General features: G+C 38.5%; 3 protein-coding genes across 4 annotated transcripts in view; 2 read left to right on the top strand and 1 right to left on the bottom strand.

Moving 5' to 3' along the window:
- LOC133517450 (polyprenol reductase) overlaps positions 1 to 2286 on the top strand; it is a 6245-nt gene extending 3959 nt beyond the window's left edge. The window contains exon 5 of the mRNA XM_061850780.1: positions 488 to 2286. Coding sequence (XP_061706764.1) covers positions 488 to 580 — 93 coding nt within the window. The 3' untranslated portion in view covers positions 581 to 2286. The remainder of the gene's footprint in view (positions 1 to 487) is intronic.
- LOC133517449 (tumor suppressor candidate 3) lies at positions 2280 to 23417 on the bottom strand. 2 transcript variants are annotated; one of them, XM_061850779.1, is made up of 10 exons: positions 23403 to 23417; positions 15185 to 15310; positions 14832 to 15113; positions 12981 to 13121; positions 12093 to 12381; positions 10207 to 10399; positions 6647 to 7654; positions 5635 to 5908; positions 3407 to 3593; positions 2280 to 2359 (listed from the first exon to the last, which is right to left on the bottom strand). In XM_061850779.1, exons 2-7 carry the CDS (start codon positions 15260 to 15262, stop codon positions 7639 to 7641), a joined length of 999 nt encoding a protein of 332 aa, XP_061706763.1. In that variant the 5' UTR covers positions 15263 to 15310; positions 23403 to 23417; the 3' UTR covers positions 2280 to 2359; positions 3407 to 3593; positions 5635 to 5908; positions 6647 to 7638. The 2 variants fall into 2 exon arrangements, with proteins under 2 accessions (XP_061706763.1, XP_061706762.1); XM_061850778.1 differs by lacking the exon at positions 23403 to 23417 and having other exon boundaries at positions 15185 to 15371.
- LOC133517456 (uncharacterized) lies at positions 17350 to 19144 on the top strand. Its single transcript, XM_061850788.1, has 2 exons — positions 17350 to 17928; positions 18133 to 19144. Exons 1-2 carry the CDS (start codon positions 17641 to 17643, stop codon positions 18325 to 18327), a joined length of 483 nt encoding a protein of 160 aa, XP_061706772.1. The 5' UTR covers positions 17350 to 17640; the 3' UTR covers positions 18328 to 19144.
- Positions 23418 to 27218: the final 3801 nt, after the last annotated feature.

Genomic DNA, 27218 nt, shown 5'->3' on the forward strand with positions numbered 1-27218 from the left:
TCGATTCTTATCACTTCAAAACCTTTACACCTTTCGTTTTTCCGATCAAGGTTATATTTTTTTTTAATATAAAATCTCTGCCCTATAGACGTCCCACTGCTGGGAACAGGCCTGGTAGTCCCCCTGGTAACTAATCCCTAAAATTGGCATATTAGGCACTAGTTTTTACGAAAGCGACTGACATCTAACCTTCCAACCCAGAGGGTAAACTAGGCCTTATTGGTATTATTTCTGTTTCCTCACGATGTTTCCCTTCACCGAAAAGCGACTGGTGAATATCAAACGATATTTCGTGCATAACTTCAAAAAAACTCTTTGGTACGAACCGGGATTTGAACCCGCGACCTCCTGATTCCAAGTCGCACGCTCTTACCGCCAGGCCTCCAACGCTTCCACCCCTCCTCTCCTCCTCCGCCTCCTCTCAAGCAGGAGACCGATTGTTTTTTTTTTGTAAATTTTTGGCTTTAATGTTTGATTTATCTTTCAGATCCAGACTGCGATTCAAGCCAACGAGTGGTACAAGGCAACGTTTAAAACGTATCCAAAGAATAGGAAAGCCATTTTTCCTTATGTATTTTAAGACTGAACCAAATTTAATTGAATTTTAAAAAGGCTAAACATACCGCCGTGTAGGGAATAAGAAGAAACATACTCGTAAAATGTAGTTTATAATTTGTTACTAACTCAAATATTTATTTAAATTAATAGTGACATTCCAATGCCTTTATCAAAGAGAATTTGAAATAGAGGTGTATTGTCAAAAAAACTTTGTAGCGACATACACTTACTGGCATCTGTCGACACATGATTAAAACTTTTAGAATGCCATTTGTCTTTGATCCTTATTCTTTCACTGATTTGTGTGTTTGTTAAATATCAAAAAGTGGCGACAACTTATAGATCAAAGGTCAAAGGTAAAGCAGCATCGTTTTGAGCGATGGCACCATAACCTTTAGATAGTGGCCACTTGAAAGAATAAGGATCAAAGTCAAATGGCGTTCTAAAAGTTTTCATTATGTGTCGAAAGATGGCAGTAAATTTACGTCGCTACAAAGTTTTCTTTGACAATACACCTGTATTTCAAATTCTCTTTGCCTTTATCAAAGAATTGTAATTATTTTACATGTTATTCCGTCTTAATAAGAGAAGCTACTTAGATATTTTATTTTTGTTATAGGTTAGGTAAAAATATTAATTATGGTTGATAATTTATTCATATGTAAAATAAATCTAATTGACACGTCACATTCTCGACAGTAGCGTAGTAGCGTATCACAACTGAGACGGTTCGTGGGCTGTTTGCGCGGATCCATATTAATTTGGACTGTAATCAAGTTTTTAACTTTTAATCTAGGGCCAAGGGGGCCATGGCCCGGGGCCTGCCGCAAAGGGCAGCAAAACAGTATTGTTTTTCCTTTGAATTAAATATTTAATCATATGGGGCGGCGAATCTAATTGGCCCGGGCGCCAAATATTTAAATACGCCCCTTACTTGCTGGGCATACTTGAACTCAACCACGCAACAGTATTTCACGGACCGACTCAGGTGGCAAGCCTATAGCGAGGGCTCGCGCCAAGTGTAATTTTAATACCAAAATAATACCTTTGACAAGACTGATGGAAAATCGATCGAATGTTTACAATATTTTGGGTTTATTAACCTTTTATTTATATAAAAAGTGGTCACCACGAGTATTTTATATAAAACAGAATAATAAAGTACGGTTCATTGTACTAAAAAGAGACGCTTTCACATAGATTTTCGTACGTTGACCCGCCGCTTGCTATCTTTATTGCACGCGCATAACTATTTATTTATCTATTATTCAAATAAGTGACACAGCATTGTGTGAAACTACAAAATAAAAGGAAATACAAGGAAACAAAAAAACCAAAGACAAACATTAGATTTGGGCGACGACATAACAGCGTGGCAGCGTCTGACTTGGTGTAGGATTCGGCAGAATAGTGCTCTCAAGCAAGCACAGTGACATTGACAACCAGCAATATAATCACGCGCGTGCAATAGAGATAGCAACAGGCGGGTCAATGTACGAAAATCGATGTGGAAAGCGTCTCTTTATTTGTACTGTAACTTTTTCGGCTATAGTCAACTGTAGCAGTCTTATTGCTCAGTACTCCTAGCAGGAGTGCACCGCGACAATTATATTTTATTTTTCTAGTAGTCTTTTTCACCCGCGATATGCTATCGCGGCGCACTTGTGCAAGGAGTGTAGAAAAGAGTAAACTATTGTTTCTTATTAAAGTGGTACACAAAGTAAAATATATATTTTAATTTGTTGGAAGACCTAATCCGCTTTTTTGCCAACCCCGTTCGATGCAGCAATTCATTTAGAAACTGAAAGGAGAAAGTAATTGTTTAATATTAGGCTTAATTAACTACAGATGATTTATAATTCGATCTAGTCCTTGAAATAGGCGCTAATGGAGCTTATTTTCAATGATTTAAGCCCAATTAACCAGGGGCCTAAATGTTTTTTTCTAGTTATTAGTTTTTATTTTTCACGTAAAATAATACGTCTTTTTTTCTAACTCCGTAGTGTAAAATCATCAATGTTTAACTCTATTTCCCGGAAGTGACTAACAAAATTTGCACCTGTTCAAAGAAGTATACTCAAACACACCCACTTTGTCAGTATGGGAAGAACTCTTTTATTTAAGCCTACATTTTTAGGGTTTCGTAGTCACCTAGAAACGCTTATAGTTTCGCCATATTCGTCTGTCCGTCCGTCCGAGGCTTTGCTCCGTCATCGTTAGTGCTAGAAAGCTGCAATTTGGCATGGATTCATAAATCATACATTGCGACAGAACGGTAAAATAAAAACTATAAAAAAATATATTTTAGGGTATCTTTTTTTTGCATTGACCCAGTGTGGGGTATCGTTGGATAGATCTTTCAAAATGAACCCCCTCTAACTGTTGAACCATGGGCCCAAAAAATATGGAAAAAAACCGTGAAACAAAAGCTTTAGTTTCAATAAAAACTATAGATAGCAAATATGATCGGTCCAGTCGTTTTTGAGTTATTGCAATAAATATTCTATTCTTAGTCAAAAGACGTTACTAATATAACGGGGGCTCCAGTTTGGCCTGTTCTGACAGAATGGTAACTACGAAACCCTACACTGAGCATGGCCCGACATGCACTTGGCCGATTTTTTAAATTTCTACCGACAAAGTGGGTGTACTAGAGTATATAAAGTCTGACCAGTAATATAAGATCACGCGCCATATTGCGGAATTTCATTGGAACGAAATTTTTCATACTAAACTGAACTGCCATCCTATACATGAGAATAACAGCGCCCTTTTGGCAATGATCATATATTTCTGGCCAGGCTTTACTCAAATATTGTACTTACTGGTTTAATAAATGAATATTTACCTATAGGGATACCATGGGTTCTTGATTTTAAATGCACCCAGAAGAGTTACGAAGGACGCAAACATCAGCACGATTCCCGCCAGCATTAGGAGCTTCCGTCTCTTTCTTTTACCTCTTCCGTCCCTTTCCGTCCTCACTCCTCCCGCCCCCTCTATGACCAGTATCATACCTAGCACTATCGCGCCATCTGTTAGATATGCCTAGTCAAGAAATCATACCGTTCTTAAATTACCTTACCTACTTATAGTTTGTGTCATCAAATCTAACCTTTAACAACATGACAAAACGAGTGAAGACACGCGTCGCCGAGCATTCTCATTCATTTTAACACGATCTATACCTACTATTCTATAAGGGAACATTACGCGAAACTATGCGCAGGGGGCACCTCGCAATCCATCAAAATCGGAGGTTCTGCCGCGAAACAAGAAAATCTAAATTTCGTTATCTAACCTCTCTATCACTCTTGCATATTCGAGCGATAAAGACGCAGATAACTAAATTTCGATTTCCACGTTTCCCGGTAGGCCCTTGTAAACAAACCACCTTGATGCATCAATGTCATCTGTGAAAACTTGTCAAAACACAGTGTAAGGCTAAGTATGTGTAAGTTACTCTATGGTTTACGATAGGTGCTAGTGCTGCAAATCGGAATTCAGTTATCTGCCTCTTTATCGCTCGAATATGCAAGTGATAAAGAGGTTAGATAACGAAATTTAGATTTATTTGTTTCGCGGTAGACCCTCAGATTGTAATGGATTGTGGTAGTGGCGCCTCCTACGCAGAGTTTCACGTAATATTCCCTATTGATTAACACATTGAGTGCCGGGAACCCGCTCGGCGGGTTATCTGTTCGTAGTCGCTTTCCTCTACAAAGCGGGAAAACGCTGGGATCGGTTATGAGCGTAGCGCTACGAAAACGTTGGCAGTGAATGTGTTAACCGTTTGACCGCTCTATTTTATATAACACAATGAACACACAATACTAAAACTTCATTAGGTACAACTACATTAAACTTCATTGGAATGTATTAAGGGTTCACTGTGAATTTTGTCAGCCATGGCAGTCGGCGGTCAAAGGGTGAAATTGTACAAAATATGCTAACGGCACCAGTCATGGGTCATTTAAGGGAATGGAGTACTTTGATATTTTCTCGGCACCTGTAAAAAATCTACCACTTTATGCGTTAAAAGTTGAATGTCCTATTCATCGTTTATGTTTTCAATGTATTTAATGAAAGATACTGCAATTGGTTTCTACTGAAACCACTGTAGTAATACTACTACCAAATAAAAACTATGATTTTTTGGTCATGAGATGTACGGCGCCATTAATTTTAAAACAAATAAAAATCAATGAAACATCAAACTTAAACCGCTCTATGGCTCTTGTTTATGGTTAAATGTTGCCAGTGTTTAAAAACTGATGATAAATACTTATTTTTCTCAAACATGCAATGAAATATTGATAATATGTTCCTTATAATAGGCTGCGAAGTATGACGTTTCAGGTGCGGCTAGGACAAGAGTTCGATGGAATTTCATACAAATCTTGCAGGCCTAGGCCGGTAGTCCTCTTTTTTAATTTCCATTTCACATAAATTTGTGGCACAGGCATCATGACATTCAGTTATAAAAAACTAAGCAACATTCTTTTTTGTGTTTTATTATTATTATTTCAGGGTTTCCTACATGGGAACGAAAATTTAATTACTTTTAGGGCTGTATAAATCTTTATAGGGCTGTATCTCCTAAACCGTGCGTCGTAGCGCAAAAAACATCAAATTTTTGTTCCCCTTTAGGAAACCCCAAAGTAATAAAAAAAAACACTAAAAAGAAAAAAAGCGTAATGGCGTGCGTCGTAGCGGCAAAATAATCAAATTTTTGTTCCCCTTCAATACCCCACGCACTGAATAACCTATCACATTAGGACATTAAACAATCATCATCATCATCATCCTATTTTTATTATTATTTCATTGCATGGAGAAATGCACTATACCTACATACCTCGGCGGGAAATATGGGGTTGCCCGCCTCAGACCTATCCGGCTTCGCTTCACTCAGCCGTCTATACATGTCTTCGGCCGGCAACCCCTTTCGTCCCGGCGTCTGTAGTAATGTACTATTACAGGATTTGTCTATACTATACCATCCCATTACTGGTGCCTGTGCCATTATAGGAATGTTTACTATACATATAAAGATAAAAGTTTTCCAAAGGATACTCAAAACAGCCACAATGTAACTCTCGGCCAAGAACTGTTTTGTCAGTTTATTACTAATGAAAATAGGGCCTTCTTGGTTCTTGAAAGTAAATAAAGGTTTGCTTATCTTATTCCACATTTGTCCTGATACCATCGTGAAACAGAGTAACAGCGCTGCCACGGCCCAAGTGTCCTTCTTGTGAATAAGGTCCAGAATTTGCCATCGGCAATAAAATGCTATTAGGCTAATGAAGGGAATAGTCACTTCCCAGTTTTGTAAGATGATTCTAGGGATCTGCAAAATAGTGGATGCAATGAGTATATTTAAGGGTCCCCAGCAAGCTCGTATCTCCATACAAACGTAGTAAACGTTATAGTAAACGTCATATATACTTTCATTTTAAAACGACTGCTAGATTCCTCTAAAAAGTACTTACGATACGATACGAGAAGGTAAATCAAGTCCTGTTAGTTTATGTAACTTTTCATATTTTAGTTTTAAAATTTAAGTTTTTATACAAAACTAGAGCTATACAAACTTATTACAGAACTTGATATACCTCATCTCATTGTATGTGCAAAGTTTAATTACAATCCAACGTAGTTTTAAAATGAGAACGAAACTCCGTTTGTATGGGAAGGTGAAATTCAGCCGAACTTGCCGGGGACTCTTAATATCGCTGATCTGATGACTCTTAATATGACTGATAATATCTAACTTAAAAATATAAAAAACGACTTGATATGAAGTTGTGGCGTGTCAGGCACGAAATTTACTGATTTTATATCAAGTCAATGGCGGCGAAAAAGTTAAATGAGTCTTATTAACTCGGTATATAAATAAATAATTTGCCAAGCTGACTCCAGGCTCCCATGAGCCGTGGCAAAAGCTTGGACAACTCTAGGATGCTGATAAATAAATAAATAGTAGGTATTCGTGTTATGTTATCAGTATTTACCTACCATGAACACGGCGTAATACCTACAAGCCAAATGTGATTATAGCTAGTGAATACTAGTGTTCAAACAGTACCTGTTGCTAAACGCATGCGGCTATAAAATTCGCAAATGAACGAAAGAGAATTAACGATTATAGGAAAAATTTATGATTCGTGACATAATTGTTATACACAAAATGTGTGTCTATACACAGTTACGCTGTGCCATAGAGAAATAAGAAGTAAGCATAGAGTGGTCACTCCATACATCAGTTTTGGTACCAAAAGTCTTATTATTTTCGTAGTCGACATCTAGCATCGAGTAGCGGAATTATCAGTACCGCTACTTGACACTAGATGTCTCGGATGTCGCGAATGAACAAAATTGTATTTCTCAACAATTTACAACTAATATTACAAATAGAAGGAGTTGAAAATAGAGTTCCGATTATAATATTAGCTTAAAATTGTTGAGCATTAGACTTGTCGTTCGGTTCGTCGCAACATCTATCGTCAGGTATGCAGTATGGAGTGAGTATTTACTTTTTATTTCTCTATGGCCTAACCTAACCTAACAAATTTATTTAGGATAAAATAACATCAATACCGACAATTTTACTGATTATACCAGAAACCAATTATTACAGAAAAGTAATGATTTTACTTCGCGCGTTCAATGATGGAGCAGCTGACACGTATTTATTTGTAGACATTTTTTGGAAGTACAGCACATTATTTTATTGATACATATATTATAAAAACATATTTCTTAAATTATTTTTTAAATGAAGCCTATTCAAAAGCGAATTGGAGATACTGTTACTGTTATTCGACGCGTGAATAATATTAAATCTCTGATTATAAGTACTATATGCTGGCACCGAACCGAATGAATATTTTCTTATAACTACATATCTTAATATGCTAAAGTAAAAGGTTAAAATAAAATAAATGTTATATTTTAATACACTGTATTTCATCACGCCGCAGTTCCAGTGTGTACATACTTAAATCATTAAAAAGTGTTAAATAAAAATAACTTTTCACTCATATTATTGCAAATTACTTATATTATTTAACAGCCGCCTTACTTGAATAGGAAACTGAAACAAAAGAGTTTTAAAAATAAACACTTTAAACTCTCGCGTTTTGTACACACTACATATATTTAATGTCATTTTTATCACACTTGCTCGTAAAAGGTCTTATTTCATGCAGGTGTGCTGAAGGACGAAGGCCTATATTTTGTTCCCGCGGAAGTTATCGATTATGAAAAAACCGGCCAAGAGCATGTCGGGCCACGCTCAGTGTAGGGTTCCGTAGTTACTCTTCCGTCACTGGAGCTTAAAGTGTAGTAAACGGTACCTTTCACCCGAGTTAAACAAACAGGCAAATTTGCATAATCAGTACGTAATTAAAGTAAGTCTTTTTACTATGAAGGGAAAACTTTTTGCGATAACTCAAAAAGAGCTAAACTGATCATGTCCGCTATAGTTTTCATTTAATGTCTTTCTTAAGCTCTACTTCCACGATTTTTTTCAATTTTTTGTTAGAGGGGGGGGGACACATTTTTTTTTTCTTTCGGAGCGATTATCTCCGAATATATTCACTTTGTCAAAAAGTGTTTCTTGAAAACCCCTATTAGTTTTGAAAGACCTTTCCAACGATACCCCACACTCTAGGGTTGAAGCGAAAAAAAAAATTCACCCCCACTTTACGTGTAGGGGAGGTACCCTAAAAAAAAAATTTTTAGATTTTATTGTACGACTTTGTCGGCTTTATTGATTTATATATCCATGCCAAATTTCAGCTTTCTAGCACTAACGACCACGGAGCAAAGCCTCGGACAGACAGACAGACAGACAGACGGACATGGCGAAACTATAAGGGTTCCGTTTTATGCCATTTGGCTACGGAACCCTAAAAAAAGCGAGTTATAGCTTTTTTTCTTTAATTATGTCACTTATTCATACAAACCAAGTAGCATAAATGGGTTTTAAGTTTAAAATACTGACGATTAGAATTTAATATTTTTGTTTATGTTAAATCATATAGTTTTACATAATTTTCAATCGTGGCTGAATGCCGAATAGGTCTGTGCCTTCGATCCCTCACCTGCCAAAAAATTACAAAATGGCGGACGAAGGTTTGATATGTCACCGTATTTAAGAATTATTGTCCTTAAAATTTAGTTTTTTCTTCGCAATTGTGATGAAAAACATTGTGTGTAACTCCGGGGGTAAGAATATTGCAAACTCGGATCTTTAATTCCCTCCAGCCTGCGGCTCTCGGGAATAACCACCCTCGTGGCAAAATTTCACTTACCCGCCTCGTTGCACAATGTAGGTACTATGACGGGTCTAATGCATTAGATTCAATTAATTTACCTTTTTTCCAACGTTTCAGCAGGTAGCAAAAGCGAAGGAAGACAAAATAGGTAAAATAATAAAATTTACGGCCTGTTTCACAATATCTAAGTAAAGTATGTATTGGATAGCTAGCTAATTAACAAATAAATTAACTGTCAGATTTAACTACAACTTCATGCAAAACTTAGCAGTTTATCTACTAGTTAGACTTATTTGAAGATTGTGAAACGCCGTGGATGACTTTATTCGTCAGATAAGAGGCAAGTAGCTTATTCAAGACTTTACTTGGACATTGTGAAACAGGCCCTTAATCGCGTCAGACCCGTTAATGACATTAAATATAATTTTAAAATAAATCAATATTATACTAAAATCATATACTGTCGCAATATTATGTCGCAATGTCATCGACATTTTACGGAGCGGCCATAGTGCTCAAAAATATCTGAACATGCTCTTTAGTACGTGTTAAGAACAGCGGCATTGTTGAGGTATTGTTGAACACCTTAACAGCTCCGATTTATCTAATGATGAGATGCAGATTTCTGAGAAATGTGAATGAACGCGAAAACTTTAACGCAGATGGCGCTACAATCGTTTAACAAAGAATGACATTACATATGACAAATCTAAAGAAACATAAACCACAGACTATAGACATTTTTGGGTTCCGTACCTCAAAAGGAAAAAAACGGAACGCTTAAAGGATAAATTTGTTGTCGGTCTGTCTGTCTGTCAACGCTGTCTCCGGAACGTCTGGAGGTATCGAGTTGAAATAAAAACCATATACTCAGGTCTACAGTCCCTTAAAGCTGGAAAAAACGTATATCACGACACCCTCAAGGAAATCGAAATTCATAGGGTACTTTCTGTCGACCTAAAACTATGAAATTTGGCAAATAATATCGTCTTATACTACTTGTACTGCCGCCGACTAGAATAACAACTGACGCCGTCTTTTCAAAATTAACTCTATTGCACACCTAGTGACAAGGGTCTCTACCACAGATTAAAAATACAGTCTCTATCCCTTTACTGCAATGCGCATGGATTTTACACATCTTACCATTGGAACTCTAACCCCCTTATTTATAAACGTGTACTAAAGTTACGATGCCGCTGATCATCGTTTCAATCGTTTGTCGCTTTCCGACGTATTGGAATGATGGAAAGGGACAAACGATGATCAGCGGCATCGTAACTTTAGTACACGTTTATGAATAAGGGGGTAACAGTCCGACATTTATTGTAGGACTCTAATCCTCTGTAATAAGGTTCAAACTCACCTGTAGGGATATCCCTGCGTCTTGGCTCTGAACACAGACAGTAGTAGAGAGAAGAACACGCACACTAGTACAAGCCCGACGACAGATTGGAAGCGCCGTCTCTTTCCCTCGGCTGCGCTGCGTGTTGGCTCTGCACTCTTCACTCCTCCGGCCGCTTCTATCATGAGAATCATGCCCACTACTACTGCAGCATCTGATGTAGGTGTTAAGGAATTTATATATATATTTCAGCAAAGCAAAGTTGTTTTGGGTTTCGCCCAAATGGATTTTTTTTTTATACTACGTCGGTGGCAAACACGCATACGCGATGGATCTTCGAAGCGCATGATGGTAAGCAGTCTCCGTAGCGTATGGACGCCTGCAACTCCAGAGGAGTTACTTGCGCGTTGCTGACCCTAACACTCCTCACCCTCGTTGAGCTCTGGCAACCTTACTCACCGACAGGAACACAACACTATGTAGTGTTATTTGGCTGCGGTTTTCTGTAAGGTGGAGGGGAGGTTGTGTTCCTGCCGGTGACTAAGGTTGCCAGAGCTCATCGAGGGGGGGCGGGTTTAGGGTCGGCAACGCGTATGTAACTCCTCTGGAGTTGCAGGCGTACATAGGCTACGGAGACTGCTTACCATCAGGCGGGCCGTATGCTTGTTTGCCACCGACGTAGTATAAAAAAAAAAAAAAAAAAACTTCCCCAGTTGGGCTCTGCTCTAGATATGTAATGACATCCGCTGTGCTGTACCGTACCAGAAAACGAGATGACATTCACACTGCCCATACCTCAACGTAGTTTAAGGAGATATACCTGGGTCCAAAACTTAATGTAATTTTAAGTTGGATTGGAAGAGCTGACACTTTTGATTAATAGCGTTTAGTTCGAGGAGGAGGCACGACATTTGTTATTACGATTTAGAGATTGCTTCTACTGATAAACCTTGAGACGATATTTAATTAATCACTACCACTGGTGTATTTTTGCCCCCGACAAACCGAGGTATGATAATAGAACTTAAAAGTGATTTTGTACAAAAAATATTCAGAACAGAGTCAGTATCAGCCGTTTTGGGTTATTCCCACTAATTACCACCAAGTTGTTGCCAGTGGTGACTACTGGGAATTTTTTAAGGCAGTTTACGGGAACACTAAAAAATTCCCAGCAGTTACACCAGTAACTCGACAAACGCAATAACGACGGCCCAAACTTGTCGGGACCACGTAGGATGGAACTCAAAAACTGTGGTTATTCCCACTAGTTTATTAACTATAGTGTAACTAGTGGGAATAACCACAGTTTTAGAGTTCCATCCTACGTGGTCCCGACAAATTTGGACCGTCGTTTATTTATTTATTTATTTAATAAACTTTATTGCACACATAAAGAAAAATGTACAAATGGCGTACTTAATGCCAAAAGGCATTCTCTACCAGTCAACCATTGGGTCAAACAGAGACATTTGTGTATGTTGGTGCAGGAAAAAATAATAACAAATAATAAGGAAAAAATTAAACGTGAAGTAATATTAAAAAAATAATATTAAAAATATATAAATAGTTAAATACTACTACTTATATAATGTATAAAAGATAGACTAATACATATAATTATGTACATATACATGATGGTGAACCTTATTTAAGTTCTTCTGACAGAAGATGCTTGCGAAGTAGTCGTTTGAAAACGGGTTTGCTTGGGGCTTCTCGAATAAAGAGAGGGAGGGAATTCCAGAGACGGATTGCCTCAACGGCGAAAGAGTTAGACATAAAACCAGTACGGTGAGAAGGAATCGAGAGTTTGAGAGAACGGGAGGACGGAAGTCGTTATTGCGTTTGTCGATAGTATTAGTAAAAATTTGGACAAAGTCAAGGTCAGCCAGTGACTTTAAAAAGGATACTTAAAATTGCTACAATATAGCTCTCCAACACGAACTGTCCATGGGATCCGCCATTAATATACACCGGTCCGTTCTTACTCCTATGGAAGAATGGAGGGCCTCTGATCTGGTTCCACATCTGACCGGACACCATGGCGAAACAGAAGAACACAGCAGCGACCGCCCACATCTGCTTGTTGTACAGGAACTCGAGGTTGTTCCGTCTAAGGTACAGGAAACCGGCTACTAGGACGAACAGCATGAGGAATGCAACAGCTCCGGAATAGTTCGGCGGGCGGAAAATGCGGATCTGTAATGATTTATGTACATATTTTAAGAAAAGATAAGAAAAGATACCAGTCAAGAAAACCAATTTGTCAGCAGAAAAAGTAGATGTTTAGGTAAAAAACAGATCATAGTTATGCAGAAAACGAGCAACTCAGTTTTTTTTATCAATTCAAAAAGGGACCAAATTCACTGAGTTATGATGTAAGTCACTTTGACAAAAATAAAAAGTTGGTCGCTTTGTACAGAACTACAGGCCATTGGCAGATGTCTTCCGTAAACATATTATCTTCCAATAGGTATCCTATTTTAGAACCACATATATGTATATGTAGTAATAAAGAGTGGCCTGGAAAAATAGTGCCTAGCAGGTAATATGTGTACAAGATTATTAAAACAACAGTTTAATGAATCTTTATTGCAAACTTAAAAGACATTACAGTCATGAATGTTAAGAAAGGTCACGTTAAAAATAACATATTTGTTTTGATCTACACTAAAATCTTACAAATTGACAGACGACACACACAGCGTCAAACTATAAGTTATAACACCCCCTTTTTGCGTTGGGGGTTAAATTAAAAGTCGATTTTGAGCATAAACATGCAAGAAGTTAAGTGTTACCTGAACATCAGTCCTGTCTTGAATCCACTTGGCAATAGCCTCGGCATGAATGCCTGCCCTCTCAAAGTCCATGGAGTCGGCAGGCTTAGGTTTCCCTTTGGCAGGGAAGTGCATGATAACCGGGGCTGTGTTGAGCCGTAACTGTAATAACATTACAGAATGATTAGCCAAAGCTATACTAGCTTTAATTAATGATTTCATTACATCACTAAATTTATCTCTCCTCGTAAGGCACAATGTGCATTACACTCTGTTTTAATCAAATTAATTTGCCCAATAAAAAATAAAAAAATAAAATTAGAAGTTTACTTAAACCAAATAAAGTAGCATTTCTTTTGTTTCATTGCTTTCTCAAAAAAAAGAAATATTTTATCAAGAAAATCATTACACAATATATGGTACCAGCGTAACCTTATGTAATTCTATTTTAAGTTCAAATTTCTTCAAATTTATATCTGGAGTTATCAACTTTTTCCCGCCATGTACGGAATATAGGTGTGCAAAAAGTTGTTAAAGCATCTGACTGACTTATGGAAGTTAGACTGTTAACCTTCGATAAGTTCGCCTTAGTACTAATGATGAGTGTTTTATTTCCTGTTTTGTTTTCATTTCTGTACAATAGAGTTTTACTACTACTACTACTACTATTATTATTTGTGAATGCACAGGCAGCTTATAGGTGATATGTGGACATCAATATCCTGCACTAGTGTTTTGTCCATTTATAAAATGTCTGTAGAGTCTGTTTTTAAAAGAGTTCACTGAGGGTGCACTGATTGCGGATTCGGGCAAAACTGTTCCACACTTTCACTATGTGGTTAGACAGGAAGTGTCGTCTTGGGTTGCTACTACTCTGCGCCCGTCTCAGCTTCAGAGCATCAGTCTGTCACACATATTCCTAGTGAAAATATCACTCAATGCGGGTATGTACAAGTCGTACAACAGGTCTCTACCCTCTGGACATAGATGAATAGGACGTATCGTTTAGAGTATTTCTAACCTATACACAAAGTCTCATTCCAAACGAGAGAGCGAGCATACGCGCGAGGCAATTTCCTCATGCACAAACCGGCCAGTGTAGACATGCCTCGGCCGAGAACAGCCTGTATGTAGATACATGGTAATTAAAGAGTATGTCATGTCACTACTGTCAATTTAATCTTATCTTCATTGTAAATGACTAATACAGTATGCTCCTATTTATTGATGATTTATTTTAATTAATTTCACTTTAAAAATATTTTTTTTAAATGTTTATCTAATCAAATAATTTATCATATTAGGACATTCCTCGGATCTCGGTCAATTTCCACAGAGTAGAGACATGTTGTATACATACATGTGTTTTTTTTTAGAAACAATGCTGCACCGCAGTTTCTTATAACTTTGAATTTCCTACATTATTCATGACATTACTTTTTAATTCTTTTTACTGTCTGCACTATAAGAATATAACTAAGTTAATCAAGGTGATAAAACATACAGTCCTTCCAACTAGACCAGGGACCACCAATAAGTTTCTTCAGAGGTCCGGTTCTTAAAATAAAATAACAATTCAGTCCATTTCTACTTGAGTTTATTAAATAAGCAAAAAAATTAAATAGGTTGACAGTACGGATCCAGACCGCGGTCTGCCACCTGGTGACCCCTGAACTAGACCAGCCATCTTGTCATAACTATGCTTCTATTTACTTAATAATACTAATATTAATTAACTCTTTAAAACCTCGTAATAAGAGATAATCACAATTCACATTATTCTTTCACGCTACTAATCCGTTACACATAATTTCTTTTACAAATACTTAATAAGAACTGAAAAAATATGTGTCAATCAATTAATCTACTTACCATTTGGAAAATGTCAGATCCTTCATCAAAATCAACCATTCCGAAGAACAGTTTGTTATTGTGAGACGGCGAGAACCTGAAGGAATTGGCGACAATCATGAACTCATCGTAAACGTGCTGGCAGATCGCGCAGCGTCTCGATGGTGCCATGGCAGTGAACATCACTATGAAAGAATAATCTCTCGGGGGCGATCTCACGTAGTCTTTGAACTTATTAACGTTCAAAGAAATAATTGACCGCTTTGCTGTCATATCCGTTAACTGCTGCACCTTCTCTTCCAACTGAAAATTGAGGAAATTAGTTAGAAAAAATTCAAGCCGGTTAAAATGTAATTATCTGAAACAACACCCACCCCTTTTGCCCGAGTCTGGGCCTCGCCCTGGTAATAAGTAAGTAATATCATGAAACATAATAATCCTTTATACTTCATAATGGTTTTATTTAAATAATCGAGCAGTTGAATATTTTAATTATTGCGGCTAATAGCCAACTCAAAACTCAAGAATCTCAATACTCTCAAGTCAATAGAGATGTCAAAAAAATTAAACGTCAAAAAATCTCTGACGTGTACTTGGCATTTATGGAGAGTGTTAGGCATAGATATAATATTACTCGCATAAGCGCTTATTCAACGCGTAAAGCGTTTGAATTACACAAATGGATAGCTTTAGACCAAGATTACTATTCAGCGATTTTGATAGCCCAGCCTGTGCAAGTCATAAGTAAACGTCATAATTAGGGTTCCGTAGCCAAATGGCAAAAAACGGAACCCTTATGGATTCGTCATGTCCGTCTGTCTGTCTGATTATGTCACAGCCACTTTTTTCCGAAACTATAAGAACTATACTGTTCAAACTTGGTAAGTAGATGTATTCTATGAACCGCATTAAGATTTTTACACAAAAATAGAAAAAAAAAACAATAAATTTTGGGGGTTCCCCATACTTAGAACTGAATCTCAAAAAATTTTTTTTCATCAAACCCATACGTGTGGGGTATCTATGGATAGGTCTTCAAAAATGATATTGAGGTTTCTAATATAATTTTAGAAGACCTATCCATAGATACCCCACACGTATGGGTAAACTGAATAGTTTGCGCGAGAGACACTTCCAAATTGGTAAAATGTGTGGTCCCCCCCCCTGTTACTTCTAAAATAACAGAATGATAAAACTAAAAAAATATATATGATATACATTACCATGCAATCTTCCACCGAAAATTGGTTTGAACGAGATCTAATAAGTAGTATTTTTTAATACGTCATAATGGTACGGAACCCTTCATATTTAAAGCCGTTTTTAGTATAAAAGTTGAGTTTTAGGGCAACTTTTAGTTAATATAGAACGTAATACAAGCGTTTCAAAAAATTGGAAACAACCCTATTCTGCCCTAAGATTTGTAGATGGAAACAACCCTATTGGGTATGTCAATATATCGGCATGATTAAATTGGTGGAATGATAGCTATTACAGAATAATTAATTGCCAAAATTGAAATCCAAAGTCCTTAAATATTCCAGACTTACGTTTATACATTATATTTTAATACTGAAACGGTTTTACTAACTATTTATATATACGTTATCGATTCGATATAGGTTAGACATACATTTCCGTCAGTAGAAAAAGGCGACAAATTTGAAAACTAGTTGCAATCACAGATCTACGATGAGTAGATGACGCTTAAAGAATTAAATATAGTTAAAGTGTGCAAAACGTAAGCCATCACGCATGAGTGCGAAAGAGGCAGACTACAAAATGTAAAATCGTGACCATTTTTGAATTCGGCAGTGGCGGATAACGGCTGCCATTTATTAATTTACAATTTTCAAACACATGTCCGGCATCGTAACACCTTAAGTATTTTAATTAGAAAATATAAATCTCATCCACATGGAATCCAGGGCTATAACCGCGAAAATCGAAGTTCATCAATTGCGGGCGTTTTTCTCTGTCTTATTACGTCTTAGTGAGAGTAAAAGACAAAGATCTCCGCAATTTGCGAATTTCGGTTTTTGCGGTAGGTCTCCAGTTATTAGAATGTGTAAGCGAGAACGAATATCGACAGTCGAAAAATCGGATATCGTTAGTGTTGTGTGTCGACACAGTAACATCCCTAGTGCGGAAAATGTTCAAGTCAATAAACAAGACCAAGTGCGAGTAGTTCGAAAAACTCACGCGGCTAGAAGATGTTGATGTCAACTTTAGCCAGTCTTCTTCGAGACAAAGAGCATATAATCACTACGTTCTACTTCGAGACCACGGGGACAACGCCATCCTCGGAACGTCGGATGTAAACATAAAACTTAATACGCGATTAAGTCCTGTTTATATTAGTTAATAATTTATACATGAGAAAAGATATTGGCCAAACTATATATTCCACGTTATCCTAATATCCCAGATTACTTATATGTATAACTCATGGTCACCCTAATTAGAAAGAGTTGCAACGGCCCACTTTGACTCTCCGGATCCGGAAATTGTCAAGTCCGTGGCACGTAAAGGGATGTCAAGCTGTGCCAGTTGTGTAGGTTCAGAAACGTAAAACGTAGTGATTATATGCTCTTTGGTTCAGATCAGACTGTTCAGAGTTATTCATTCTTCATTGAAAAACCTTTCTTCTATAGTTCTAGGAAATATTCTTTTGTTTGATTCTAAAGTTTAAATCAAAATTGACAAAATATATCAACATCAATATAATGCCACAACACACCTATCCATCAAACTAAAACCAATATCCGTCCCAAATTTTTTTGTCATTATATAGCAATACTACATTTTCTTTAATTTTTTTCAATATTTTATGTGTTTATCAAGATTGCTCAGCGCTGCAAAGGTAGCGCTGCAAGGGGCAACGCCAAGTTTCTTGACTTCGAAACGGAAGCCAGAGCCCCTGTTTCGGGCACCTGTACGCCAGATCTTCGGCCTGATTCCTGAGAACCAGTACGAAAATAATATTATACCGAAGAGGCTTCAGATCGGCTATGCATTGCTGCACTATTGGGAGACCATCCCACTGTTCATATGCGTGGCTTTTGATATTTTCTTCGTCCTGGGCTATGTTGGAATATATGGAGGCGTAATGCACAGGGTATGAGTTGGTTTTACGTATCAGTATCTACCGCCTTTTGACAGTGTAATAGATGCTAATGCTAACACAAATCCTTTTGTCGTATTGTAGGATAGGCCTGGTTGACTAGGAATTTAGCTTAAATGGAAATAGGTACCTATCCCGTTCGTTGGTGTCAAGCACATAAATACACTTCTTAAAACATACCATTTGTCTGTTCCTTAGGTAGACACCCAGTTCTCGAAGCATTGTTGGAACAATATCTCGAGGAATATGGATCTACGCAACCCCACGATTCACAAGTTCCTTGTGTTCTACCAGCGCTACGAACCCTGGCCTGAGATGCAGAATGTTCTGGACAAAATGACACAGGCTGAACACCGTAAGCAGGCGCGCCTAGACAGTTGCGGGAGCCCCTAGGCTCTTAAATATTTGGACTTTTTTATACCCATCCTTGCTGGGCGTTCAGAGGAAATTTCACTATCGACCTTTATTGCTTTTACATATTCGAGCGATAGAGGCAAATAGATGAACGAAAGAACGAAGTTGTGAAACGAAAATCGTAAATTCTTTATCCGCCTCCCTATCGCCTGAATATGCAAGAACGGTAGAGAGGCAGATAACGAAATTTCGATTTTCGTGGTAGACCCTTTGAAGCGAGCGTGGTAAGAGATGGATATCAAAAAGGCTAGGCAAAGTGAGTCATGCAAAAAAAGAAAAAACCTAGTATTCGTATAAGAAAATCTGTGATTCACTTTTTCATATGTAGATAAGTGTACCTAAGTATTTCGCACATTGACATAAAATATATGCTACCGCAGTAAAAACTACTATGTCAATGAGCACTGTGCAGTGTTCTTTGGTGTGTATAGTTTAAGTGAACTCAATGTGTTAATTAATATACATTAATGAAAAATTTTAGGTTTATGGGTTTTGTTGTTCATTGGCTTAAATTACAGCCCTGAAAGGGTAAAACTATATGGCCAATCTGCTCGGAACTTGACCACGGCGTTCCCTGTTTTCTCCTTACCTTACCTAACCACACATACTCACACTTCAATTATTTTGATGATAAAGAAATGAAAGCTTCCTTAACTCTATGCGTTTAGCAGTTAAATACCTTCTTCTTGAACTCGGGGAACTCAGTGGACATAGAATTAGACAAGTTTATATTGATTTTGTATTTATTGCGACTTACAGCTGTTTTTGAATCGCAAATACATAATTTGTTGCGTGATGAGCTTTTTTATTTCACTGACAAATTGAAATGTCCCCGAAGGCAGCAACTAGAGTCAGACCAAGCTAAGTTGGCAGCAATTTTGATAGCCCAGACTGTGAAAGTAAACGTCATAATTTCATAGATGACGTTTTAAATAACACCTGTAGGCTGTAGGGCTGAATGGTCGACTCTTTATCATTTGTCACCATGCCTATCACGTTCGAACAAGTATGTAAGCGCGAAAGTGATAAAAAAAGCGGCCAAGTGCGAGTCGGACTCGCCCATGAAGGGTTCCGTACCATTTATGATGTATTAAAAAAAACTACTTACTAGATCTCGTTCAACATTTTACCACTTTGGACACACATTTTACCACTTTGGTAGTGTCTCTCGCGCAAACTATTCAGTTTAGAAAAAAATGATATTAGAAACCTAATATCATTTTTGAAGACCTATCCATAGATACCCCACACGTATTTTGAAGGAAGGGTTTGATGAAAAAAAAATATTTTATTTTATGACTTATTAAAAAAACTACTTACTAGATCTCGTTCAAACCAATTTTCGGTGGAAGTTTGCATCGTAATGTAAATCATATATTTTTTTTAGATTTTTCATTCTGTTATTTTAGAAGTTACAGGGGGGGGGACACATTTTTTTTCACGTTTGGAAGGTTCTCTCGCGCAAACTATTCAGTTTAGAAAAAAATGATATTAGAAACCTCAATATCATTTTTGAAGACCTATCCATAGATACCCCACACGTATGGGTTTGATGAAAAAAGATTTTTTGAGTTCCAGTTCTAAGTATGGGGAACCCCCAAAATGTATTGTTTTTTTTTCTATTTTTGTGTGAAAATCTTAATACGGTTCATAGAATACATCCACTTACTAAGTTTGAACAGTACAGCTCTTATAGTTTCGGAAAAAAGTGGCTGTGACAGAATCGGACAGACAGACGGACATGACGAATCTATAAGGGTTCCGTTTTTTTGCCATTTGGCTACGGAACCCTAAAAATGGAACCATACTGCCACCGCTGCGCAGTCGTGTGCTATCAGAATCGCTGCCAACTTAGCTTGGTCTTACTCTATCAGGGAAGAGTTCAACCCTTTTTTAACCCTTTACCAGGCTGACAGTTCAGAAATGACAATGGAATGTCAGTCTTACTCATCTAAAATAGAACACATGTTTGAAGTGCTTCATGTGGGAAATATATATCCCTTAGCCTGGTAAAGGGATAAACGCTGGCGGGCTCTCGTTCGGCCCGTACTTCATTGGATGGTGTTGGACTGATCCCTTTAGAGTAAAAACCTCCTCCAACTTCTTCCATTTCTCTTTGTCTTCGGCAGTAATCTCCCATTTCCTTCCTATACAATTGATATGATGTTATCAACCCATCTTTTTCTGTCTTCCTGAGTTTTGTTTGCTCAGTAGACCTTTCCATTTGGTTGTTTGAATAATCCACCTCTTGGTAGGAATCACGTCAGGAGCTTGCGTTTTGGCAAGAGTCATCGGACGCGGAGGGCTGCGGCTGCGGCCCGCAGTCTGCGCCGGTCCACCAACGTGAGCTCCTGACGAAATTCCTCGGAACGGAGTGAAACATGTGGAGCGTTTTTCGACTTAAAATATGTATTTTACGGGTCATTCATGTTAGTCACCCGTTTTAATATTTTTAATATGATTGTAACAAACTCTGTTTCAAATTCTTTGTTGTAACTACTTACTATTAGGATTTTTAACCAACGTCAAAAAAGGAGATTATAAATTCGACCGTTTTTTTTTGTATGTATGTTACCTTATAACTTTAACCCAATATCAATTACATTACAATCAATTTTTTTTTATCACCTAGTTGGTTCCGTTATTGTCAAAACACACTTCTGATGGAATCAATGTGGAATCCAGAGAACTCCTAAAAATATAGCGATTTTAGTATCATCATCGACAATACAACCATTTACATCCAAAACAATGCCACTTGATGAAGTGGAATTGCTAATGATGACCAGAACGGGACTCTTTAACGCATAGGTATTTCACTTTTGGCGATTTGTCCTCATCGTTATGTTTATCATGCAAGTAAGTTCTCAAGGAACATTTGTGTAGGTCTAGTACCGAAAGTTGGTCCAATGAGGTCCAACTCCTCAAATCGTGTTGGCTTCAGATCCAGAGCTTGATAAAAATCGACTTGAAAAAGTATCAAATAAAATATCACCCGTTTTATATACGCTAGCAACATAAGTACTTTACTCTTTGCTAGAAACTGACACGCAAAGAGTAAAGTATATTAGGTACTGCACGGCTAGCACATGACGGGCGCGACAGTCGACAGGCGAGAAAATGCCGCGACATAGAGCTTTCTCGCGAATCGGTAGCATAAGACGCGCGCGACAACCCGCTGTCTCGCGGACAAATGTCAAAGCGACATAATTTTGTCGTTTGACAGTTCCACGCGGGATACTCTCGAAACTCGTAGCACAAGTGCACTATGGGAGAGAAAATATCCCGCGTTTCAACGTCAAAAGGAGAGAAACTGTCTTCGAGGCTAGAGGGTCGCGAGAAGCATATTTTGTCGAAGTTTTGTTGACTTTGGTCCTAAAAGAAAGTTAATTTTCTATATTTTGTATTTATTTCATACTACAGCAATTTTCTGTGTAATTTTAATATGAATCCTGAGTTTTATGATTTGTCCGTTAGCTAGGTAGGTAAGGTGTAGGTACGTGATATTGCTTTATAACATACCTATTAAGATACCTATATCTATATCATGCCGGTAATAACAAAATGATTGTATTTTTTCACATTTACTTGTTTGTTCTTTTAAGTTAAATGAAAACCCGACAGAAAAATTAAAAGCCTAAGATTGTGCCACTACATCAACAAAGCAAACAGTTAGATGGCGAATTGACTGGAGGGTGATTAATAGAAATTACTTTGTGGAAATCCGTATTAATCCACGAAATAATTAAGTGCTAGTCAATCAGTGCTAACCCGTTACACTTACACGCGTGTTTTTACAGTCAATGCATGCAACCTACCACCTAAAAAATATATACGCAAATAGTTAATTAAACCACCAGCACCACCTAAGTACAAAAACTCGTCACGTGCTTCAATTGATTGTGGGATATAAACCGCGGTCTTGGGGTTTAATTATAGGTATATCCGGGTACTAATGATTTATAATATGTGTACAAAAACGCACCACCTAGAGAGGATGGGAGAGGATCGTGCTGTGAGAAGAGTGTATGTGGTGCACCCGGGTGGAAAACGTCCGTCTGGGCGTCCCAGATACCGCTGGAGTGACGAAGTCCTAAAAGACCTGTTCGCCCTCGGAATACCAACTGGCGTGAAGTGGCGCAGGATAGGGCAGAGTGGCGCTCTCTTGCGTCAGAGCCCAAGATCTTGTTTGGGTCACTGAGCGAGTGAAGTAGTAGTAGTAGTACAAAAACGCAATGTATTTTAAAACTTTGGAGAAAGCCTTCAGATTGGGTAAGGTAACCTACACCTACTGTACTTAGGTTACCTATTACTTACCCTAAGTAGGTGTCTAAGTACACTTTTGTTACTATATGCATTATTTTATTATACGCAGATAATAAAATAATGCAAAATAATGAATCTGGCAGCCCAACTCAACCTCCACCTTACAAAAGGCCACGGCCGTAATAAGAGTATTCTGTAGTTACCACCCTAATGTACGATTCCCACCGACTGGCTGGAGTCAGGCCGCACCGGAGCGCATTTTTAATGTGCCTATATATTATATATCGCAGAAGCGATAGAATCCGTCCGGAGGCGTCTCCGCGTCCGCGAGCAGCCGACCGGCTTGCGGCCACATAAATGTGAAATGCGATCCGACTGCCCGTTCGGTGGGAGTCGTAGTAGTCGTACTTAAATCTAAATATCTAAAAGAGGTCAGAGTAAATAAAATAACTTAATGTTTTTGTGTATTTGCAATATGAGAAAACTTAAAAAACTAACGCTGCATCCATAGATCGCTAAAATACAAAACACGCAAAAATAACTCATTGTTTTAAACATTCGAGTGTCGTTGTATGGAGTAGGTTCCCAACTTGAGCCCTTCTCTGTCCTCCGTGGCAGGATGGCTGCGCACAGCAGCAGCATGCTTACGTATAGGCGCCGTGTTTGATGACAGACTTGTGCATGTCATCAATCTATCTTCAAAGCCAGCGGTGCAGCAACTAGCCAGCCACAAGGAAGATATGTTGGGGATTATCATGAGATCTTCAGTCTTCTTCGTAAAGATGGTAGCTTATTAGCCAACACTTTCGGGTAATCTCAATTATCTTAAAAAAAACACCAATCATTCGTAAGGAGTGGTATTTAATTATTAGGTAGGTAATTATCTTTAGATTAGATTAGTACATTAGTACTCCAACTTGTAACGACAAAGCAAATCAAATTATGATTGACACATTGACATTTCCGACTTCAAAATAATATTTGCTATTTCTTTAATCTTAATACTGCGAGAAGGAGACAAAGTTATCGTGACTAGGGACGCTCCGTTTCTAAAGCTGACTATTCATTATTTTTCCGATTATGTTAGTACCGATTCAGTGTTGCCACGAAAGAAAAGTTAGTTCCAAGTATAAATGGCCACACTGGCTAAGTCGCGCGCGGGATGGCTCTCTCGCGTGGAATTCTTTTCTCGATCTGCCAACTTATGCTACCAAAATCGAGAAACTGACAGGTCGAGATAGAAATTTGTGACACGCGACTGTTGTTTCTCGCGGCGCGAGTTATCCCGCGTGTAATCATGTGCTAGCCGTGCTGATACGTTTGAAGTCGATGCCAAGCCAAATAGTTACAATACTGGTTATTTCTTTCTTATCGAACTACACATTCGGGTTGTCGTCATGTTTCAATGATACCGAGGAATACCTAACTCTTCAATATTCTACTTTACGAATATATGGGTATCATCACTCTGCACGGCTAGCACATGATTACACGCGGGATAACTCGCGCCGCGAGAAACAACAGTCGCGTGTCACAAATTTCTATCTCGACCTGTCAGTTTCTCGATTTTGGTAGCATAAGTTGGCAGATCGAGAAAAGAATTCCACGCGAGAGAGCCATCCCGCGCGCGACTTAGCCAGTGTGGCCATTTATACTTGGAACTAACTTTTCTTTCGTGGCAACACTGAATCGGTACTAACATAATCGGAAAAATAATGAATAGTCAGCTTTAGAAACGGAGCGTCCCTAGTCACGATAACTTTGTCTCCTTCTCGCAGTATTAAGATTAAAGAAATAGCAAATATTATTTTGAAGTCGGAAATGTCAATGTGTCAATCATAATTTGATTTGCTTTGTCGTTACAAGTTGGAGTACTAATGTACTAATCTAATCTAAAGATAATTACCTACCTAATAATTAAATACCACTCCTTACGAATGATTGGTGTTTTTTTTAAGATAATTGAGATTACCCGAAAGTGTTGGCTAATAAGCTACCATCTTTACGAAGAAGACTGAAGATCTCATGATAATCCCCAACATATCTTCCTTGTGGCTGGCTAGTTGCTGCACCGCTGGCTTTGAAGATAGATTGATGACATGCACAAGTCTGTCATCAAACACGGCGCCTATACGTAAGCATGCTGCTGCTGTGCGCAGCCATCCTGCCACGGAGGACAGAGAAGGGCTCAAGTTGGGAACCTACTCCATACAACGACACTCGAATGTTTAAAACAATGAGTTATTTTTGCGTGTTTTGTATTTTAGCGATCTATGGATGCAGCGTTAGTTTTTTAAGTTTTCTCATATTGCAAATACACAAAAACATTAAGTTATTTTATTTACTCTGACCTCTTTTAGATATTTAGATTTAAGTACGACTACTACGACTCCCACCGAACGGGCAGTCGGATCGCATTTCACATTTATGTGGCCGCAAGCCGGTCGGCTGCTCGCGGACGCGGAGACGCCTCCGGACGGATTCTATCGCTTCTGCGATATATAATATATAGGCACATTAAAAATGCGCTCCGGTGCGGCCTGACTCCAGCCAGTCGGTGGGAATCGTACATTAGGGTGGTAACTACAGAATACTCTTATTACGGCCGTGGCCTTTTGTAAGGTGGAGGTTGAGTTGGGCTGCCAGATTCATTATTTTGCATTATTTTATTATCTGCGTATAATAAAATAATGCATATAGTAACAAAAGTGTACTTAGACACCTACTTAGGGTAAGTAATAGGTAACCTAAGTACAGTAGGTGTAGGTTACCTTACCCAATCTGAAGGCTTTCTCCAAAGTTTTAAAATACATTGCGTTTTTGTACTACTACTACTACTTCACTCGCTCAGTGACCCAAACAAGATCTTGGGCTCTGACGCAAGAGAGCGCCACTCTGCCCTATCCTGCGCCACTTCACGCCAGTTGGTATTCCGAGGGCGAACAGGTCTTTTAGGACTTCGTCACTCCAGCGGTATCTGGGACGCCCAGACGGACGTTTTCCACCCGGGTGCACCACATACACTCTTCTCACAGCACGATCCTCTCCCATCCTCTCTAGGTGGTGCGTTTTTGTACACATATTATAAATCATTAGTACCCGGATATACCTATAATTAAACCCCAAGACCGCGGTTTATAACCCACAATCAATTGAAGCACGTGACGAGTTTTTGTACTTAGGTGGTGCTGGTGGTTTAATTAACTATTTGCGTATATATTTTTTAGGTGGTAGGTTGCATGCATTGACTGTAAAAACACGCGTGTAAGTGTAACGGGTTAGCACTGATTGACTAGCACTTAATTATTTCGTGGATTAATACGGATTTCCACAAAGTAATTTCTATTAATCACCCTCCAGTCAATTCGCCATCTAACTGTTTGCTTTGTTGATGTAGTGGCACAATCTTAGGCTTTTAATTTTTCTGTCGGGTTTTCATTTAACTTAAAAGAACAAACAAGTAAATGTGAAAAAATACAATCATTTTGTTATTACCGGCATGATATAGATATAGGTATCTTAATAGGTATGTTATAAAGCAATATCACGTACCTACACCTTACCTACCTAGCTAACGGACAAATCATAAAACTCAGGATTCATATTAAAATTACACAGAAAATTGCTGTAGTATGAAATAAATACAAAATATAGAAAATTAACTTTCTTTTAGGACCAAAGTCAACAAAACTTCGACAAAATATGCTTCTCGCGACCCTCTAGCCTCGAAGACAGTTTCTCTCCTTTTGACGTTGAAACGCGGGATATTTTCTCTCCCATAGTGCACTTGTGCTACGAGTTTCGAGAGTATCCCGCGTGGAACTGTCAAACGACAAAATTATGTCGCTTTGACATTTGTCCGCGAGACAGCGGGTTGTCGCGCGCGTCTTATGCTACCGATTCGCGAGAAAGCTCTATGTCGCGGCATTTTCTCGCCTGTCGACTGTCGCGCCCGTCATGTGCTAGCCGTGCTGATACCGATCCGCAGGTCTCTCCGCTGTGTGAGCGAGATGGTGCACGTACTTAATGTCCCGCTTACACACCGGAGGCATGTGCGGATCAACATCTAATGTCAAGAGCGCCCAGGGTGCTTCCTGCTTAGCCAATCGCTAACGCTACGTAGAGTGATCCCTATCACTATTCCATATTAGTGCGACAGTTTGTGTTTCGTTCGCTACGGAGCGTTAATGATTGGCATGTTGGCTACGCACCCCCGCCTTAATAAATACCTACATGACAAATTCAACCGGAGTTGCGTTTTCTAGTACCTAGTCACTTCTCTTCTCTGACCAAAGCCGCAAACCCGGGAAGATGGCGAAAAAAATTATCCCTCGTTGTTTACGCAATCCAAAAGGATAGCAAGCCTGATTTAATTACATGCGTGCAGAGGCTTGGCAAGCTTCAGGGAGCAAGCGAGCTATCTCTCTCCACCGCATAGCTTCGTCCCTGAGGCTTTGCCAATCCTCGGCACGCTTGTAAATCAGACATCAGGGTGATTCTTTTCTCTCTCTCTTCATTTTTTTCTAGTTTGATAGTGCCTATTTTAGGATATGAGGCCAAAGCTAGTTTTTAGAGTTCCGTAGCCAAAATGGCAAAAACGGAAC

Source organism: Cydia pomonella, chromosome 4 (assembly GCF_033807575.1).
Source record: "Cydia pomonella isolate Wapato2018A chromosome 4, ilCydPomo1, whole genome shotgun sequence".
NCBI lineage: Eukaryota > Metazoa > Arthropoda > Insecta > Lepidoptera > Tortricidae > Cydia > Cydia pomonella.

Coding starts and splice junctions, on each gene's coding strand:
- LOC133517456 (XM_061850788.1), top strand. CDS start 17,641: ATGTGTTTATCAAGATTGCTCAGCGCTGCAAAGGTAGCGCTGCAAGGG. Junction 17,929..18,132: donor ATGGAGGCGTAATGCACAGG/GTATGAGTTGGT, acceptor TCTGTTCCTTAG/GTAGACACCCAGTTCTCGAA.
- LOC133517449 (XM_061850779.1), bottom strand. CDS start 15,262: ATGAAGTATAAAGGATTATTATGTTTCATGATATTACTTACTTATTAC. Junction 15,114..15,184: donor CCCAGACTCGGGCAAAAGGG/GTGGGTGTTGTT, acceptor CTCAATTTTCAG/TTGGAAGAGAAGGTGCAGCA. Junction 13,122..14,831: donor GATCTGACATTTTCCAAATG/GTAAGTAGATTA, acceptor ATGTTATTACAG/TTACGGCTCAACACAGCCCC.